The sequence below is a fragment of the Haliaeetus albicilla genome, chromosome 10 (genome assembly GCF_947461875.1).
Source record: "Haliaeetus albicilla chromosome 10, bHalAlb1.1, whole genome shotgun sequence".
Lineage (NCBI taxonomy): Eukaryota > Metazoa > Chordata > Aves > Accipitriformes > Accipitridae > Haliaeetus > Haliaeetus albicilla.
In genome coordinates this window covers 5734571-5753573 of record NC_091492.1, presented here as the reverse complement: position 1 = coordinate 5753573, position 19003 = coordinate 5734571, and the positions used below count along the sequence as shown (strand labels likewise).

Below are 19003 nucleotides of genomic sequence, written 5' to 3'. Positions count from 1 at the left end.
CATGGGTTGAGATAAGGACAGGGAGAGATCACTCAACCAATTACCATCACAGGCAAAACAGACTCGACATGAGGAAATTAGCTTAATTTATTACCAATCAAATCAGAGCAGGATAATGAGAAATAAAAACTAAATCTTAAAAATACCTTCTTCCTCGCCTCAACTTTACTCCCGATTTTCTCTCCCTCCTCCCCCCCCGCAGCACAGGAGGACGGGGAATGGGGGCTGGGGTCAGTTCATCACACCTTGTCTCTGCCGCTCTTTCCTCCTCAGGGGGAGGACTCCTCACACTCTTCCCCTGCTCCAGCGTGGGGTCCCTCCCATCGGAGACAGTCCTCCATGAACTTCTCCAACATGAGTCCTTCCCATGGGCTACAGTTCTTCACAAACTGTTCCAGCGTGAGTCCTTCCCATGGGCTGCAGTCCTTCAGGCACAGACTGCTCCAGCACGGGCTTTCCCATGGAGTCACAGTCATCTTCGGGGGCATCCAACTGCTCCGGCGTGGGGTCCTCCATGGGCTGCAGGTGGAGATCTGCTCCACCGTGGACCTCCAAAGGCTGCAGGGCAACAGCCTGCCTCACCATGGTCTTCCCCATGGGCTGCAGGGGAATCTGCTCTGGCACCTGGAGCACCTCCTGCCCCTCCTTCTGCACTGACCTGGGGGTCTGCAGGGCTGTTTCTCTCACATACTCTCACTCCTCTCTCCAGCTGCAGTTTTTTTGTTCCACAGCAACTTTTTCCTCTTCTTAAACCTGTTATCCCAGAGGCGCTACCACCGTCACTGATGGGCTTGGCCTTGGCCTTGGCCAGCGGCGGGTCCATCTTGGAGCCGGCTGGCATTGACTCTGTTGGACACAGGGGAAGCTTCTGGCAGCTTCTCACAGAAGCCACCCCTGTGGCCACCCAGCTACCAAAACCTTGCCCACAAACCCAATACAGTGGAACAGGGAAAGACAAACAGTATATTCATAGTATATTAACACTCAGCGCTGTAGCTTAACAGCAATACCAGATTCAAATCCTATATAAAGAACCATGCAGATATGGCATGTTTTGGCCTGTTGATTCCAAAAAGTCCAAAAACAAGGCAAAAGAGATGCAGGACATTCATGAGATGAGACGTAAAATAGTATTAAAAAAATAGTACATGAAAGCCAGTCTTATAGCTTTTTATCAACTTAATTAATAAACTAACTGCAAGAAAGTACAGATGAAGGTTAAACTGGATAAAGACTAGACAGTGATTTCTGACAATACTGAATTCTTACCTCCCTCTCAGTGTGGAGCCCACAAACACACATGCAATAGCTGCAGCTTATGCTCTGGTATTGTGCTTGTGAGGCAAAGCTATGTTGCACCAGGGAACTCACTGCAGCTTAAGGGTGTCCTAAGTTAATTTATGGAAAACTAGCCACTGAGCAGTCACTGGAATACATCTCACAATAATTTCCCCTGACAGACAACTAATGTTTCGAACTATTCCTAGTAGAATTGAGCACCAGTACAAGTGATCTTTGCAGGCAGAGCTTAACACCAGAGCAAGAACTAGCCTTGCTGTACTTAGATTACACTGCCGCTATTCAGCAGAATATCTTTCCTTCTACTGAAAAAAGAAAAAAAATAAAAAAGGAAAACAAGATTGCAGCATTTCATTTTCCAGCAAGAGAAGGTACACGACCGATAGTGTTACCAGGTGTTTCTGGTAGAGCTGGAGGGATTTTGCTGGGTAGTTAATCACTCCCTTGCTCTGTACTCCTCCTGTCCATGTACTCTAGACTTTTGTTGCACTTGAATATGGAAAAACCTCACTGCTATGGCCAGGTCTGTAATATAGCTGCCATTTGCCCTTTCTGTTATATCCCCCTTCTTCACCTTTCCCACATGAAGTGCCCAAGAGCTTCTCTCACATGATGCAACGCAAAATTCCATCAAATTTCTTTTTTTCTTCTCTCTAAAACCTGCTCTTTCAGAAAGAGCAATGGGAAAAATGCTTCTGTACACAAATGACATTACAATAAAGTGTCTTCAAAGTCCTTATAGACAAGGTTTATTTCACCCAACATGTCCCCTACTCACCACTCAGCTCACTTCAGGAAACAAAAAAAATGCATTTACCATTTCACCCTTACTTTCTTTTTCTGCCAGATAAATCATAAGTATTATTACACTAGTGTTTCTCAGCTTCAAATTAGCAACATAACCCCTCTCAAAAAAAAAAAAGGAACAAAACCACAGGAATCAATGGGCGATCTCATATCCCACTACTGGCAGGCAATTAGCAAAGAGAAACAGAAGGATGAACATGATCATACTTTCACTAGGTAAACAAAGTATCTGTAAAATAGATTTATTGCTAAATGTAGTTCAAAGTATCAATAGAAATTGTGCATGCCATTTGGTCTTTCATTCATTAAGCACATTGATCTTTGAAAACATGATTCTGACTAATGAGCTGTGTTAAGTGGCTCTTGGATTCTTATTTTGTTGCTATTCTAGTGAAAGATCTGGACTCTCAGAAGCTGTTGAAAGAAAGAAAAGCTTCAGTGCTCTGCACTCAGATAACAGCTTCTCAACCTAATCTCTAGGACAATTCTCTATTTATTTATTTACTTAAAGATTACAAGCATCACCAAATCCTATTTAAGAGCTTGCCTGAAGTAGATTTTGTCATCACAAATTGAAGAAGGATCAAGGATGCAGAGTTCCCAGCTAGGGAACTTCACTACAAAATACTTCAAAAGTAGTCTGAAGAGTAACAATAAAAAGACTGCACCACTTCCAACCACTCAAGTATTTAATTCAAATAATACATTATTTCCTTGTTCTAAGAAAGCAGACAGCATGTCAAAAGATGCAGAAACAATTACTTCAGTTTTTCTTGGCACTTTCACTGAAAACAGTTGTGGTTAAGTTTTAGCAATTTAACTGGGTCCATCCAGGTATTGAAAAATAAGTAAAATTATTCTATATAATTAATCTTTCAAAATAGATCACAAAATACAGCTGTCTTCCAAAACCAGGTGCATGTACTCATTTCAAGATTGAGTGTCAACAATGGTTCTTACAACAAACTGTAGAATTCATTGTAGAATAGGCACCCTTTTTTTCAAAAGGTTTCAAGACACTTAGTATATTTGGCTCAATAAAATTTATTTTTTTTAAATAGTCTTTTGTTGCTAGGCGGAACAGAAAAGTTGTTTAAAAATAAGCTGAATCCAGCAGACACCCAGAGAAGCAGCTCTATCACTGCACAAACCAACATATGTTTTAATATCAAATCTTCTGAATTCAGAGACTTGTTGAGGACTTTCTGCAGTTTGATAGCAAATAAACAGCTCTTGTAGGCTAACGAGGCAACTTGGCTAATACAATACTAGTTGACTTGCCTAACTGAAAGGCAAGTTACACTTTCTTTCACTTCAATGTGAGTTTTCCTTCAAGAGCAACAGTCATAACTTGACTTCATGTTTGTACCAGAATTCGTGGAAGAACTACTTAGCTTGTATTTTTCACAGCACTCCTCTTCTAAAAATCACTCAACGCACATTGATTGTGCTCAACAAAAATCAAGGCAAAGCTTTGTAAATCCCTGGAAATGTTCCATTCTGAATTTCTAAAGCCACTTGCTTTGGGTATGATGAACAAATTGTCTTACAACAGTCTACACTGTACATACGGTTGGCAGGAAGGATTTTTAATCTTCTCAGTGGAAGATGGCAGTTTCATCATTTTTGCTCCAATAAAAATACTAGAACTCCAATTATTACTTGATAGGCAATTTCCAATTTCAAGCCACATCTGTTTAAAATTTCTTTTTGTTAATTCATTTAAGCAGTGTTATCACAACATTAGAGAGTGATGGAAAAAGTCATTCAGTGTTTTGCAAGAAAAAGAACAAAACCAAAAAACCCCAAGATACGAAAGAGAAACTGCTAAACACAAAGAAATACATGCAATTCAACACAAGGTACGGAATATAGCAGCCTTGAATACATAATACTCCATACACACTGACTCCTCGTTACTTAACAATCATAACAAAACTATACCAGAACAAAGACCTGCCACAAGAGTTTTCTTTTAGAGGTCAAAAATTAAGTTGTGAGTGATCATTTATTATATTTATTTTTTTCCACACTGTTTGCCTTGCTGGGAATGAGTATGTATGTATTAGGTGCGTTTATTTTTTCACGATTTCACAAACCACAGGCTGAGAATTGGTGATGGGAAAGAAGTAATCTGTCAACTTTCAGCTGAGTGTCCCTATTGAGATGCAGCTGTCCGACTACAGCACAGCTCACTTCTCTGAGTTTTTGTGAGCATCGATTAGCCTCCGTCGCATTGCCCGGTTCCTGGCCCTGTTTTCTTCATACTGCAAGACAGATAAGGAAATTAATAGATCAACTGTTATCATTAAACGGATAAGTCAAATTTAAAAGCGTAGAGCGTTTATTACCCAGAAACAGAAACAATATCTTTGACGGATGCATTAGAAATGCAGTTCTTGTTAATATCTATATATTGGTTCATTTTTACTTTGAAATTAACATTTATTTGATTAAAATACATGTTTCCAAGTTTGAGGTTATTAAGCTAAAGAGTATTAGAACATTCTAATAAAGAAGATTCAGTTAATCTTGTGGAGAAACTTAATTATACAGCCATCTTATGTACGACAGCTACACTTCACACATGAGCTACGAAAAATGTTGCATTGGTGCTATTCCAGAGCACAGGTCAGGCTCTTTTCCTTTTAAAAGATACTGATTAATGTAAGTGTGTCTGCCTTCTGAAACATGAATCTGTCATCACAGACTTGGTCTATTTTTGATCCTGGTCATTAATTATGTGCACAGATAAAGTAGTATACCAAGATGAAAGGAACAAAGGCAAATTTGGGTTTAATAAGGGTAAGGCATTTTAGATTTTTTTATGGTTTAAAAAAGAAACACAACAGAGACGGGACTCCAGTGTAAAATGGAATCAAGAAAGCCTTCACAGTTTAGATAACATGCATAAGACAACTGTGCTTTCAAGTATGCCCCTGCACTAGCAAAAGCCTGAAGACTGAAGAGCCTGTCTTTCATTTTAGCCAAAAAGGAAACCTTTTCATGGCTAAAAGAAATGAAAAATTAAAAATCAATGTATGATTTGATATATATTTCATGAGAAGCAACTTATTCTTGGCCTTAAGTTAGCCCATATATTTGTTCATTTTTTTAGTAATTCATATCAAGAATAAAACCAAAGTAACACACAAATACTCAAATCTCTATACAATATAATAAACTGTTAAGGAGATTGATTTTGGAAAGGATTTGTGTTTTTTCACTCATTGTACTGATTGGTCTATAACTGAAATAATGGCCCGAAACATTATTTAACATTTACAGAATGCCTAACTTTTTCCCATGCCAATATTTATTTTTTCAATAACCCATCCCTGTTTTTACTTAGAATGAGAACAATGGATCTTCAAAAGCTACATCTGTACCCATTCCATACTTGTGAACAGTCTTTCAGGGGCTTCCTAGTAATGGCATATCAATGTAGCCATATTTTAAGAAGGCAAACAAATATAGCCATCAAGAACTCCTTTTAATATAAAGGCTTCAATGAAACAAAGAAAAATAAGATTAGTTGGAAAGAAACTTTCCTTCCTTATTTTCCAGATCTGTGCTACAGTTTTTACAAGGGAGGGGGGAAAAAAAAAAAAAAAAAAAAGGTATTTGGCACAAGCAGATGAAATTAATTCCCATAGACTGACAGAGGGAAAAGAGGGGGCCCAAACTGTTCTGGCTGTCATGCACTTCCAAGTTTCCATTTTTAGACACAATTGTGAAATTTATGTCAAAATTAATAAGTACAATTTCAAGTTAAAAGATGTGTGAAAAGTTCATTTATGTGTTCTGTCATGTAGGCATGACAACCACAAATATAAAGACCAGCTGATACTCTTCTGAAAATGTGCCCATTAGCTAGTTAATCTACTTAAACTCCGAGAGTCTTCCATTCCTTCATATCTGCAGATGTAGTACGGCAATGAGTAGGTCCTAAGCAGCAATATTTTCATTTAGGGCCTAACTCAGCAACTCATCAAGTAGTTTCAGTCAGTATAACTGACTTTAGTAATAAGTGTTACTCATGCGTAAGTGACCATTACTACTTTATAGTCTATTCTCTGTGAACACCACTACTTAAAAAAAAAAAATTAAGAAAAAATCAGAAGCAATCTGTGAAGTGTCAGTTCCTATTTGCAGTATTTGTTTGGTTAAAATGTGTTTGCCTATTTTTGTATATCCAAAAATAGACTATGCCATTTGTTAAAGCCAGATTTTACCTCAGAAATCTATCAAAAAAAGTTTAAATTTGGTATCAAATGCCCACTCCAGAATGTGCTTATATTTCAAGGCCTATTTATTGATTTGTACTACTTAATAAAAAGCAACACTGTTTCTGTCCTATGGACTTTTTTTTACTTAAGCATTTAACTCACAGTAAATCTGTTTCTTACCTCTTTCTTTAAGCACTTCCGCATCTCACGGTCAATATCATTGCAATAGCCAAAAAATTTCAAAATGTTGTGCTGGTTAAGTTAGGGAGAGAAAAAAAAATTTACAATTCAAAGGTTTCTTCCTTGGAAGCTCTAAATTTCTTAGAAGTCACTTGCATTTTGCAACATATCCTGGTTTTCTTTTCCTTTTTCTCTTTTTGTGAAAAATGATGCTTTGTAACTTTTTCACTGAGTAGGTAGAAGTTAGAGCTACTCCTGAACCTCATTTGAGCCACCCCTGCCTTGCTGAAAGTTGAAGGTACTCACTATGTCATATAATCAGACTAAAATAGGATACCTAAGCTGAAGCTATGAAGTCTAAATGTAGAACATTTTCTTGATCTAGGAAATCGGTCTTACAAATTTCACTCACGCTAGCTTGAGTCATGTACAAAAAATGAATATTCTGAACTCCAGTTTGTGATATAGAAAGATGTATTAGGAGATTTACGGGCATCCTGGAGGCAATGTCTTCTGTGCTTTAGTTGTCATTATTTCTTCATGACCTAGAGAGGCAAAGCACTTGATGCTCCATCATCCCTACCACATGAAGAATGAGTTGTTGGTCCAGAAGATGCAGGCACTAAGCTTAAGTGACTGAAATGTTAGAACCAGTATCAAAAACGGGCGATTAAGTTTCTCCAGATCTTGAGGTTAATAAATAAGATGCATTTACCATCTTTATGACACAGCTCAACGATGGGCCTTATGCATTCTTAAGTGTTACTTAGTTTCTGAAAAACTGCAGGCATTGTCCTCAGGAAGGCATTCCCCACCTAACCTGATGACATCCACCATAAAAATCTGTCCTTTTAGCCAGGATTTCCTGAAGTGATTTCATATTACCAGCCATCAAATCACTCTCAGAATGCATTCTTCTAAAAGGACTACTTTTTCAGAGTGATGCTTGTTACCATGGGACAGAATCTCATAGCAGAATCTGGTAGCAGAGTATCCAAGCAATTCAGAAGACCTGAAGGTGTGGAGCTTTTAGGAGATATTTACAGCTATCCAATCAATAGAGACAATTCGATCAATCTTTTAAAGAACTAATGAATTTAAAAAAAAAAAAAAAAAAGACCATGAAGAACAAAACAAACAAAACAGATGAAAATGAAGTCACTTCCGTATTTCAGAGGGAAACCTATGCGCTTTTCTGTAGCTGAGGAGCAACCAGATGGATTTATACAAGTAATACAGGAACACTATTTAAAATTCAAACAGTGGACAAGATTGCAACCAATAGAACATTACTGAAGGTAGGAGTGGGTTAATAAAGGTTATGACAATTTAACTATAGCAGTGCTACAATTAGCTTGTTTATACCTCTCTGCTTTATAAAGGGCATCAGATGACACTCTGAAGCAGTTGCATGTGATAAATGGTCACTTTACTGCAAGCTTATCTTGCTTTTACAACACTTTCATTTTAGCTAATACAGATTTAGTTTTGTATTCTATGCCCATACCTGCATGTTAAATTTCAAAGTGAGTGCTCACATTTCAAACTCCACTCTTACTACTGCATACAGTGAGTTGAATCTGTATTTCTTTAGCCAGATTCCTAAGCTGTCAACTTTTTGGTTCAGATTATGAGAAAAAAAGAATCAGTTGCTCAAAAATAGCTATTACGCCTATTACAGTGATATGGTTGCAAGACTACGCGCATTTCTTTCAGCTGCCACCTATGAAAATAAGTCTTTTTAAAACATGCACTTGGCACAAGTGGAGTTGTTAAAATAAAAAAAAAAATCAAAATAATGACACCAAATAGGAATCCCATTAACCTCTCCTCACTAGATGCAAAACTTGATATAATGAGCAGGTTCTAGATTAGGAATAAAGTAAATCAAACTGACTTTTGTGAAAATGTACACACAGGATACCCAATTAAAAAATAATGCTTTTCATCCCTCAGGAATATTAATTTAAATTGTAGATGAAGGTTCTTAGAACATTTTGGCATTATAACAAAACAGCAGGTAGTCACTGATAAAGATCACCAACTTTTCAGATTTCAGTTACTTCAATTTTAAAAGAGTATTTCAGCACATTCCCCTTGAATTTTAAATGAAAAGGTATTGCTTCCTTTCAACTGAGTGTGAAAGAAGCCATCCTCACCCTTTCTGTTCTGAGACTGCTAGCACAAATACCGTCTCATCGTTGCACAAGACTGACAAAAGTAATTCCTCTTCATGTAAACATCAACTTCAAACAAAACCAAGAGAATATAATCCTGTGCATGACTGTGTTATTGCTGCTCCTAGTCCCTTCATAAGTCAAATTGGCAATAGAGTCCTTTGAATCACTTGCTGCCAAGGAATTCAAGTACACCTTTTAGTTCCAGTTCCCTCTCAAACTCAAGGCAGTCTAATAAGCTACATTATACAAAAAGCCTATGATACATGTATATTAACATTCATTTTTATTAAAACAAACAAACAAAAAACACAGACACCCCAAAAATACAGTCAACCATTACTTTCAAGTAGTAAATGAGTACTTCTGGATTCTCTAGTCAAAGCATAGAAAGCCCAACTATCTATGTACCAAAAAGCAGGACAAATCTGAGTGTATTTTCTTTCCTGATTGGATTTGTTTTCACAGTTATGAAAAACTAATGACAACATTTGAATTTTATATTGCCTATAGAAGTTTTGTTCTTCTCTTAACTGATAGTCATTTTATTTGGCAATCCTTTTGATACTATAGTAGTTAATGTACAAGGAGAGTCTTCTCACTTAATTCTAGCTACTGAATACCTTAATTCTAGCTACATTACAACATTAAAGTTGTTTAAAAAAATCAACTAACAACAACAAAAAAAGTCTCTACAATCTCTCAAATTACCTAAAGCATTTTTAAGCAAATTAAAATTTTAGAACTCAGAAGAAATGCGTAACTCTTGCACTTAACACAACTTTTAATTTTGAAGCTTGGGGATGTTCTGCACAAGAACTTTGTATCTTAGGTTTAAAAAATTTAGACAGTGCATAGGAACAGACAGGCAATGGTATGGGAAGTACCACCTATGAGATGGCATCAACAGATTCCAGTGGGCTTACATTTCAAGATATTGCACTACAAGTGCCAACAAAAACCAATTAAATGTTGCTGAACAAACCCAGTACAGTATACTCATTGAAAGTGAATTTCAGTATTAAAACTCTGCTCCCTTCATTGTTGTAATTTAGGAATCATAAGAAAGTGTGGTACCACAAAAGTTTTTTTATATGTTAGTTTAGCTACTTCAAAATCTGCAAAAATGTTGTTATATCTCTTTCATGCAAAATGTCTTCTCACGCATTTTGTGTATTATCAGCCTTGTTTTTCTTTCTGTAGTGACTTTTGCAAAGAAAAAATTAGAATTCTGCTCAAAACTGTACAGCTAACATATGTATTGTCTTAGAATTTATGGGTAACTAACTGCATTGCAAAAAAAAGTATAAACACCACATCTGAACATGGAGGTGAAAATATTGTAGATTGCATGTAATGGTGTAAACCATTGTTTTCACATTCATATTCAACATTTAAATATATTTTTGTCTCAGTGGAAACTACAAAACTGAGCTTTTTATGCACTAATACAGAAATATATCTGTACAGAACATCTACTTAGAGTATACAAGAGAACTGGGAAAATAATTCACAATATTACAACAATGCTGCAGATAGCTTTCATTGCAGGGGCTGACTCTTCTACATCTAGAGGTTTACTACAGAGCAAATTGAAAAAAAGACTTTTAAATGAATGACATGAAGATTCTATCTTCCTGAAGCAATGAAGAGCCTTGAGAAGCCTGAAGACAATTTGGCATTTCACATTCTTGGGTAGGTGCCTATTAAGAACATGGAAGTCAAACAGCAATGCGCATTTAGCTCTCAAAGCATTGAATGTAAGGCATGCTGCATGTCCGGATCCCCATCAACACATCTGCTTATAAATAGACTGAAGCATCTGCCCAGTGGACAGCTGGAATATGGAAATGCTGTGAGCATACAAAAGAGGGCATTTGAAGTTGCTTTTATTATTATTTTTTGAGGGGCACACAGTACTAAAAGGTGCAGAATTTATTTCAGTTCTTAAAATAGGTCCATTCTTGTCCAGCTGTAGCACAGGAAATTGTAAGGCATGTTTTATTTTGTAAAGAAATCACTGGCAAAATTTTACACACAGTCATCAGATACCTCTTCAGTGAAAACATACTAGCTACATGTTACCTCCTAGAGGAGGTTTTTCTCTCTATGATCATATAATATTCTCACTAATTTATCTGACACTCATTCCCCCAAACCACCCACTCTTTTCTCTGCTCAAAACTCCTTACCTCCTTGTGACACTTCTTGAGCAGACTGATAACTAGGTTACATTCTTCGGTGTGCAGATGTGGAGACAGGTCTGGATGCATCTTTAGTTAGGGATAATTTTAGTAGTACAAGGACAAGAGTCTCAGAGAACTTCCACCTGCCAACATTAAAATATGAAAGTATAACTAGAAAGTTTGAGTTATCCACTTAAGATATTATCACACAGTATTGTTTTAACAAAAAATATTTTAGATCAAAATGCAGCTTAGTATGTATAAGTTATATTACACAGTTAAAGTAATTAAAACCAGCACATGTCTGTTCTTCTACACAGCCCAAATGTTAAAAGTTAACTAGAAGTTTATATTTTTTGCTATCGTGGACATAGGCATGCATTTGAGATTTTAATTTTCAGGGACTCCCTAGTAGCATTAATCTTTCTTGAACTGCAGATTATCTTTTCACCTTCCTACTTCAGTTTTCTCCTTTCTAGCTTTAAAAAAGTTAAGTATATGTAATTTTCTTTCTACCTTCTACAAAGATGGATCAGAACAGGAAGCACAATGCTATTTCATTATTGCACTCTGAGAACTGACAACTTTTTTAGTTATCTACATACTTTTTAAAAAATCCTGATCTAAAGCATTGATGATGCTTTAAAAACCAGTTCTTAATCAAAACAGTAATGATTTTTTTTAATTATGCCCAATTGGAATGTCCCTTCTTGCAACTTCACATTGTTGCCTCTTGCCCTTTCACTGTGCTCTTCTGAAAAGCATCTGGATCTGTCTTCACGAATCACCTACTCCCTCAGATAGTGGAAGATAGCATTTAGGTTTCCCTCGAGTCTTCTCTTTTGACCGCTAAAGCAGCCTAGTTCCCTTCACCTTGCTGCATATACCAGCTGTTCCACCCTCCTGACCCTCTTAGTTTCTCCTTTGCTGGACTCGTTTTTTTATCATCTCTGTTAGACTGTGGGACCCAAAGATGAACATAGTATTTCAGATGTGGCCTCAAGACTGCCAGGAAGAGAGGAATAATAATAGCTTCCCTTAACCTGCTAGCTACACTTCTAACGCAGCCCAGTATGCTGTTAGCCTTTGTTGCCGCAAGGGTGCACTGCTAAATCACGTTTTAACTTCATGTCAACTAAGACCCCCCAGGTCCTTTTCTGCAGGATTCATAGGGCAGGAGCAAGCTTCATTCTAGAGATAATTTCTTATATTGCCACCCATTTGAAAAAGCAATATTCCCAGAAGTAATTTTCAAGATATTTTCTTGAAAAGGAAGAAAGCATCATATGACGGAGGCTGAAATAAAATGACATCTTTGCTGTTGAAGATCACTTCACCAGGGAGGGAAGAAGAAAAGTCCAGTTCATACCAAGACAAATGGTCTCATCTTGACAAAATTCTACTTATATGACCCATACTGCCACTGAATTAAAGAGATGCCTTTTTTTGTTTGTTTACTTACTATTTTCTCATTGCCCCTCCTCCCAAACAGATGACCTTTCTAGCTGCAATACATCAGGCAAATACCACTACAACTTGTACTGAGTAGCCATCACTGTTTGAACACTCGAGCTAAATAGACAAGCTAAATACTAGCAGCCAGTGGTCAGATTTTACAATTGCAAAATCCCAATATTCAGCTGCAGTGCTGGCAGCTATAATCTATACTGCTATTCCTAGAATACTGTATTGGGTTTGTGGGCAAGGTTTTGGTAGTGGGGGGCAGCCACAGGGGTGGCTTCTGTGAGAAGCTGCTAAAATCTTCCCCAGTATCTGACAGAGCCAATGCCAGCTGGCTCCAAGATGGACCTGCCGCTGGCCAAGCCCAAGCCCAAGCCCAAGCCCATCAGTGACAGTGGTAGCACCTCTGGGATAACAGGTTTAAGAAGAGGAAAAAGTTGCTGTGGAACAAAAAAACTGCAGCCAGAGAGAGGAGTGAGAGTATGTGAGAGAAACAGCCCTGCAGACCCCCAGGTCAGTGCAGAAGGAGGGGCAGGAGGTGCTCCAGGTGCCAGAGCAGATTCCCCTGCAGCCCATGGGGAAGACCATGGTGAGGCAGGCTGTTGCCCTGCAGCCTTTGGAGGTCCACGGTGGAGCAGATCTCCACCTGCAGCCCATGGAGGACCCCACGCCGGAGCAGTTGGATGCCCCCGAAGATGACTGTGACTCCATGGGAAAGCCCGTGCTGGAGCAGTCTGTGCCTGAAGGACTGCAGCCCATGGGAAGGACTCACGCTGGAGAAGTTCATGGAGGACTGTCTCCGATGGGAGGGACCCCACGCTGGAGCAGGGGAAGAGTGTGAGGAGTCCTCCCCTTGAGGAGGAAGGAGCAGCAGAAACAATGTGTGATGAACTGACCCCAACCCCCATTACCTGTCCTCCTGTGCTGCTGAGGGGGGAGGAGGGAGAGAAAATCAGGAGTAAAGTTGAGCCCAAGAAGGCGGCAGGTGTGGGGGGAAGGTATTTTTAAGATTCAGTTTTTATTTCTCATTATCCTACTCTGATTTGATAAAAAATATATTAAATTTTTTTTTTCCCCCAAGTTGAATCTGTTTTGCCTGTGACAAACAGTAATTGGCAAGTGATCTCTCCCTATCCTCATCTCAACCCACAAGCCTTTCGTTATATTTTCTCTCCTCTGTCCAGCTGATGGTGGGGAGAGTGATAGAGCGGCTTTGGTAGGCACCTGGCATCCAGCCAGGGTCCACCCACCACAAATACTCAAGTAATATATTTGGCTTCAAGAGGTATGTACACTAATTTACCCAATATTTCCCATCATGTGTTCAGCTTAACAAGAGTTAAATTCCCACAAGCAAACTTAATTTTAAAAATCTAAACAGATTTAAAAGCCTCTTGAGACCCATGAGAATATGTTCCACAGAGTGTTGCAAACACATATAATAATTTCTTTCAAAAATCTTCCCCCATACTATCTGGTAGTCTAATATTACACTACATATACTCTAAGCACAGAAGCTGGAAGCTGTACAAGTTGCTTAAGCATTCTGTTCAACAAATTAACAAATGAACCTTTAGAAATATGACAGCAGGAGCACGACTGTAACAGCAAAGTGATTAAGAACCCTGCTGTGTTATTGCCACCAGCTTTTGATTGCATGCCACACAAAGTCAACGTTTTGAATTTATCAGTAGATTTTTGATAGCACTAGAGTTAGCGTTCCCTTGAGAGGGTGACGTGCTCAATGACTGTGCATTACTTTAACATGTGTGAACCCAGCTGATTATTAAATCTCTTCATCATTCAGCCTCCGACTGCTCTTCTAAAACTGTCATCTGAGCTGGCTGTCTTGCTTTCTCCTTCTGAGACCAGTGCCCTAGTGAAATAGGTAGCATGCACATCAGCACAGGCCAGAAAATCAAAGGGAGCTATTCAAGGAAAGATTCATTATTTCTAAACTAAGATTAGTAACCACTGCCATTGTTTACAAAATTATTCTCATATAAAGTGGATGAAAGCTATCAATGCCACAAATAGATAGGTGACAGTGCATTTCATCAATTAAAAGCCTTCTAACAACTCAAATGAATTTTGCAACGGCACCTCTTGCAGGACAAATGCTACAAATCAGAGGTCCTAACTGTCACACCAGTTCATAGATCAGTACTCCTGAAATTCATTTTCAAATAACATTGAATATTAAAATCTTTCAAGTTCAGTTACCAGATACGGTACTCAGTTCATACAGGCTACGATGGATTAAAGTAACAAAACATCTTACAGTGGTCATGGAAGGCTTAACTAGAGCCTTTAAGTACTTTTGATGTTCATGACTGAACGGTGTTATCAGTGCTCAATATTATATTTATGTTTAGGAGTGACAGTGATCTATACATGAGCAGAGAAGGCTAAAATATTTTTGCTGGAGGGGAATGACTCCGACAGATGAAAGTTTCAAGAGTAACAAAAACATGTATGAAAAAAGGATAGGATGGTTCCTTAGTTTCCTTTTAATAATGTTCCAATCTAAAATGAAGATAGCAAGTTGCCATCTCACCAGAATTTAAGTCCACAGTGACAGAATTCTATATAGGTGGTAGCTCATAAGGAATCCAAGTATGAAAATATACTGGGGGGGAGGGGGGGGAAATCGCAGTAAAAAATTCGGAATAAGCAATATAAATTGCTCTGAGAAAACTACTAACAGAAATGCTGGATAAAGAACATCAAGGTAAACATGCAATTGCTGTAGAAAAAATACTAACAGTAAAGTAGAAGAACAGTACCAAGAAAATACAGGAATTGCTTTAGGAGGAAAAATGGACTGCAAAATCCTAAGCAAACATTAATATCTGAAACGAATATTTGGCGAGAAGTATTTAGATGAACTCTTTACATAAAGGCACTGACATTTCACTGGGTTGTACAAAAATGGTCTGCCCTTTAATGTGTTTTATATGAGATTTTGAATTATGTGCAGTTTTTCCTTCCTTGTTAAAAATTACACTACATATATATCTAAATGATTTGGTTGAAATGCCTTAAGAACTAACTGCAAATTTCTATAAACTGTTAGCCTCTGAAGGTCAAAGACATGGATAAAGATGATTGATCTTTCAACTTCCTTAACTAGTTTCTAAATCTACGCTATCATTCAGGGAAAAGAAAAATTAAGAAATTGTCTCATTCGAGTATCACGTTCTGTGTAGTTTATCTTAAGTGGGGAAAATAGGGGATGTTCTAGCTTTATGGTTTCCAATATAAAACTTTTTTTTTTTTACTCAAAAGCCTAAACTTAGAAATTCTCTGACAATAATACTTAATTTCCAACACTAATATTTCTGTTTAGAAAAATAATACTTGTAAGATAATTCCTTGCATAAGCAATCCTGAACACTAAGCATATCAAGTTGCTAAATGTTTCCTAACAGGAATCAACATATAAGTTATCGAAAAGGGATACTCATTCCTAATCTAAAAGCTGATCTATACACATGTCCAATACATTAAATATTTAATATTAATGCGCAAAAGGAACCTACACGTATTATGGAATTCACAATAAAACTGCAGATACCTAGCAAGTACACAGAAACCAAAAGGCTGTCCCAAAAGAGCAGACAAGAACACTATGCATTTCCTTCACACTCCTGCTGGACACTAAAATCTAGGATAAGGTGCTTGTTTCTCTCCATGTGCTAGTCTCTCCTCCTGACATCCTTATGGCAAATAGCAGTAAAAGGACCCAGCTGTGTGGAGAAATAAGGTGTTTGGTACATTCCCACTTCTTTCCCAAAGGAAGCATGAGATCAGCATGTCAGGAATTGAGGGAATTTCCTTTCTTCTTTTCTCAAAATCCCCCATAAATATGAACTAACCAGTTCCCTGACGCAGAAGGAAAACTAAATTAGGTTGCTTTAGTCTCACTGATTAGCTTAATGCTTAATATTTCCATGTTTGGGGGACAACAATGAAAGAAAGATTTAAATCTAGGTAATTGTTTTCCTAAGATGTTTTAATGAAATATGGAAAAAGCATGTCAGAAGACTATTTCTTAGACCAAGTTTTGCTATTTTTTTCATTTAAAAAGTTGCATGCAAAAGTAATTCAACTTTTTTCAAGTTTCTAAAGTCAATAGTTAAAAAAAAAATCACATATTGCTCAGAAAAATTACTTCTTAAAGCAAAATGCAAATCCTTGTGTACCAATCCTGAAGATGAAAAATTGCATCTGAGCATCTACATTGCTAATCATTAAGCTCCTTAACCAGAAACACAGACCTTTCTACAGTACAGAACACACACATTTGCTGCAAACACTCAAATAATACCCACAAGGCGGCAGCATGACCGTGCAAACGAGAACATGGACTAAAAGAGGGGGAAGGGCAAACAGATCTGCAAATTCCTATAAAGCCACCGTATCACTTCACCATGTGTAACATTTAGTTTTGCACTTCATTTCACTGTCTAATCTGAGTAAGACCAGACATTTTGGTTTTAAGTTCTCAGTTACATAGTATTGTTCTGTTTGGCTTTGGAGAAAAACACTTAACAAACCAACCAGCTCTTTGTTTACTCAAATCATGGGTGTTTTCTGTAACATTATACAAAGTTTTAGCATAAAAAGAGATTCAGCTCCACACCTAACTGGTAAGTGTTACCTAAAGATATCATTCATGTCACTTCAGCAGAACTTCTGCATTCCTAGTATTATCTTTCATACACAATTTATAAATATTTCTGATAACAGCTTAGAATACTCAGATCAGTCATTCAGTGAAATGAGAAATCACAGTTGATGAAGGCCATTTAAAAAACCTAGGGAACTCTGAACTAAGGACTCTGTTTCTAGCTTTCAGCAACATGGTTAACGTCTTCCAGATCGGGATATTAAAGTATCATTCTATGCTGCTGTCCTTGAGGTTGTGATTAGGCACACTGAGCATGACCCCTCGCTTTCCAATGTTTCCAAGAAATTTAGCCAGACACCTTCACTTCAACAAACCAAGTTTAGCTAAATCTTATAAAAATTAGTCACAACCTCTTGAATCTCAGTCTTCAAAACTATGCATTACTTTTCCAATATTACATATTACAATGGGAAGGAAATAATTTAGATACATATCTATGAAGACTTGTAAATAATAAGGAAGCACAAAGCGGGGAGGGGGGGGATTATGTCTACTTTTAAAATGTTTTTATATTATATAGATTTTATTTACTTTCCCTGAACCTAAATAATAACAATTTAAAAAACCCTTTGATAAATAAGATTCATACTGATTTTAACTGTCTTTTTACATGACTACTTTCTACCAGCAATTCAACATCCCTCACATCAGCAGAATGAGTTCTCACCCGCTACTTTTAGGACTAAGTATCTGATAAAACTACATCAAGCCTGACTTCATACTTAGTAAAGCAAGCTAACAAGGTGTTAGTCCTAACAAATAAAGCAAGTTGAACACCAACTTGAATATCAAGCAATTTCTACAGTTTTACTTCTGGCTTAAATGATCAACTGAAGCACAATAGGGCATTTTCAACTCCTGGCAATTACTTAAGGTCGTATTCATACAACACACATCAGCATAGTTACAGGGCAATTAGTGGAATATTTTTATTATAATATGCAGCAAGTCACACTGCACAATATAGCATTTTATCACAAAAGATTATTGAAGCAATCTCTTTCTATTTCTGCTGTGTCTATGAAGATGAGAATATACAGTCAAGAATGGCAAGACCCAGCCAGTATAAAAGTAAAGCATGCTGAAGATAAGGTTCTGTCGCCAAATTCCTGTTTGGCAAGCTGCTCTCGTACTTCAGCTGCATCCACCAGACCAGGCTTCATTTCATTACTATTGCATTCATTTCCCAATCTATCAGATAAGAACACTATAAATTTAGTACTGCCAGCAGAATTTTCTTGCTTACTGTAGAACAGCTTTTCGCCTTCTGAGAGAAAGGGATCGAGAGGATCACGCTCCCCTGATGGAAAAGACAGGACCTCATCGCTTCAGCAGCAAGCACCCCTCAAGAAAGGCACATAGCACTTGGCTGAAAGTAAATATTGTTAGTGTGACAGCTTTGCTGTCAGGTGAAAGGGGATGCTACACTGTTATCAACAGTTAGGGCAGGAGAAGAGGCCCACTGAACTAATCCAGACTGTTTTCAGTCTGTAGTTTCTCAGTGCTGCCAGGAGTCCTTAAAGTACTGATGGGAAACACACAGACCCAAGGAAAATCAAGCTTACGACCGTCGCAATGGGAAGCCCCAGGTTGCCACTCAGAACAGCCCTTCTGAAAGCCCTCCCTGAGCCCTGAAGGAGGGTGCGAGGTGAGCAGAGGGTCCCAGAAGCCGGCCCCGAGCTCAGGCAGGGCAGGGCACGGCTCCCCCCAAAGCCAGGCGGCGGGCCGGGAAGGGAGGGCATCTCTCCCACATGCCCCTCTTTTCGTTCAGCACTAAAAAGGAGCAACGCTGCCCGCTCGGGTCCGGCCAAAGCCTCCCCTCTCAGCCATCCTCGCACTTACTCCAGTCCCCAGAGGACGAGCCCAGCCAGGCGAGGCAGGCACCGCGACCGACACGCCAGCCGCGCAGCGTCGGGAGGAGGCGCGGGCGACCCGGCCAGGCCCGACCGGAAGCCACCTCAGCGCAGCCGG

At 38.3% G+C, this 19003-nt stretch overlaps 1 protein-coding gene across 2 annotated transcripts; it reads right to left on the bottom strand.

The window, feature by feature from the left end:
• Window positions 1–2021: 2021 nt before the first annotated feature.
• On the bottom strand, window positions 2022–19000 carry CMC2 (C-X9-C motif containing 2). 2 transcript variants are annotated; one of them, XM_069793389.1, is made up of 4 exons: window positions 18875–19000; window positions 10885–11021; window positions 6516–6587; window positions 2022–4373 (listed from the first exon to the last, which is right to left on the bottom strand). In XM_069793389.1, exons 2-4 carry the CDS (start codon window positions 10963–10965, stop codon window positions 4299–4301), a joined length of 228 nt encoding a protein of 75 aa, XP_069649490.1. In that variant the 5' UTR covers window positions 10966–11021; window positions 18875–19000; the 3' UTR covers window positions 2022–4298. The 2 variants fall into 2 exon arrangements, with proteins under 2 accessions (XP_069649490.1, XP_069649491.1); XM_069793390.1 differs by lacking the exon at window positions 18875–19000 and adding an exon at window positions 18279–18750.
• Between the last annotated feature and the right edge of the window lie 3 nt (window positions 19001–19003).

What these genes read in the sequence shown, in the direction of transcription:
- CMC2 (XM_069793389.1), bottom strand. Translation starts at nt 10,965, where the DNA reads ATGCATCCAGACCTGTCTCCACATCTGCACACCGAAGAATGTAACCTA. An exon ending in TCAAGAAGTGTCACAAGGAG is followed by an intron (nt 6,588 to 10,884) that starts GTAAGGAGTTTT and finishes TAACTTAACCAG; the next exon opens with CACAACATTTTGAAATTTTT. An exon ending in GGAAGTGCTTAAAGAAAGAG is followed by an intron (nt 4,374 to 6,515) that starts GTAAGAAACAGA and finishes TCTGTCTTGCAG; the next exon opens with TATGAAGAAAACAGGGCCAG.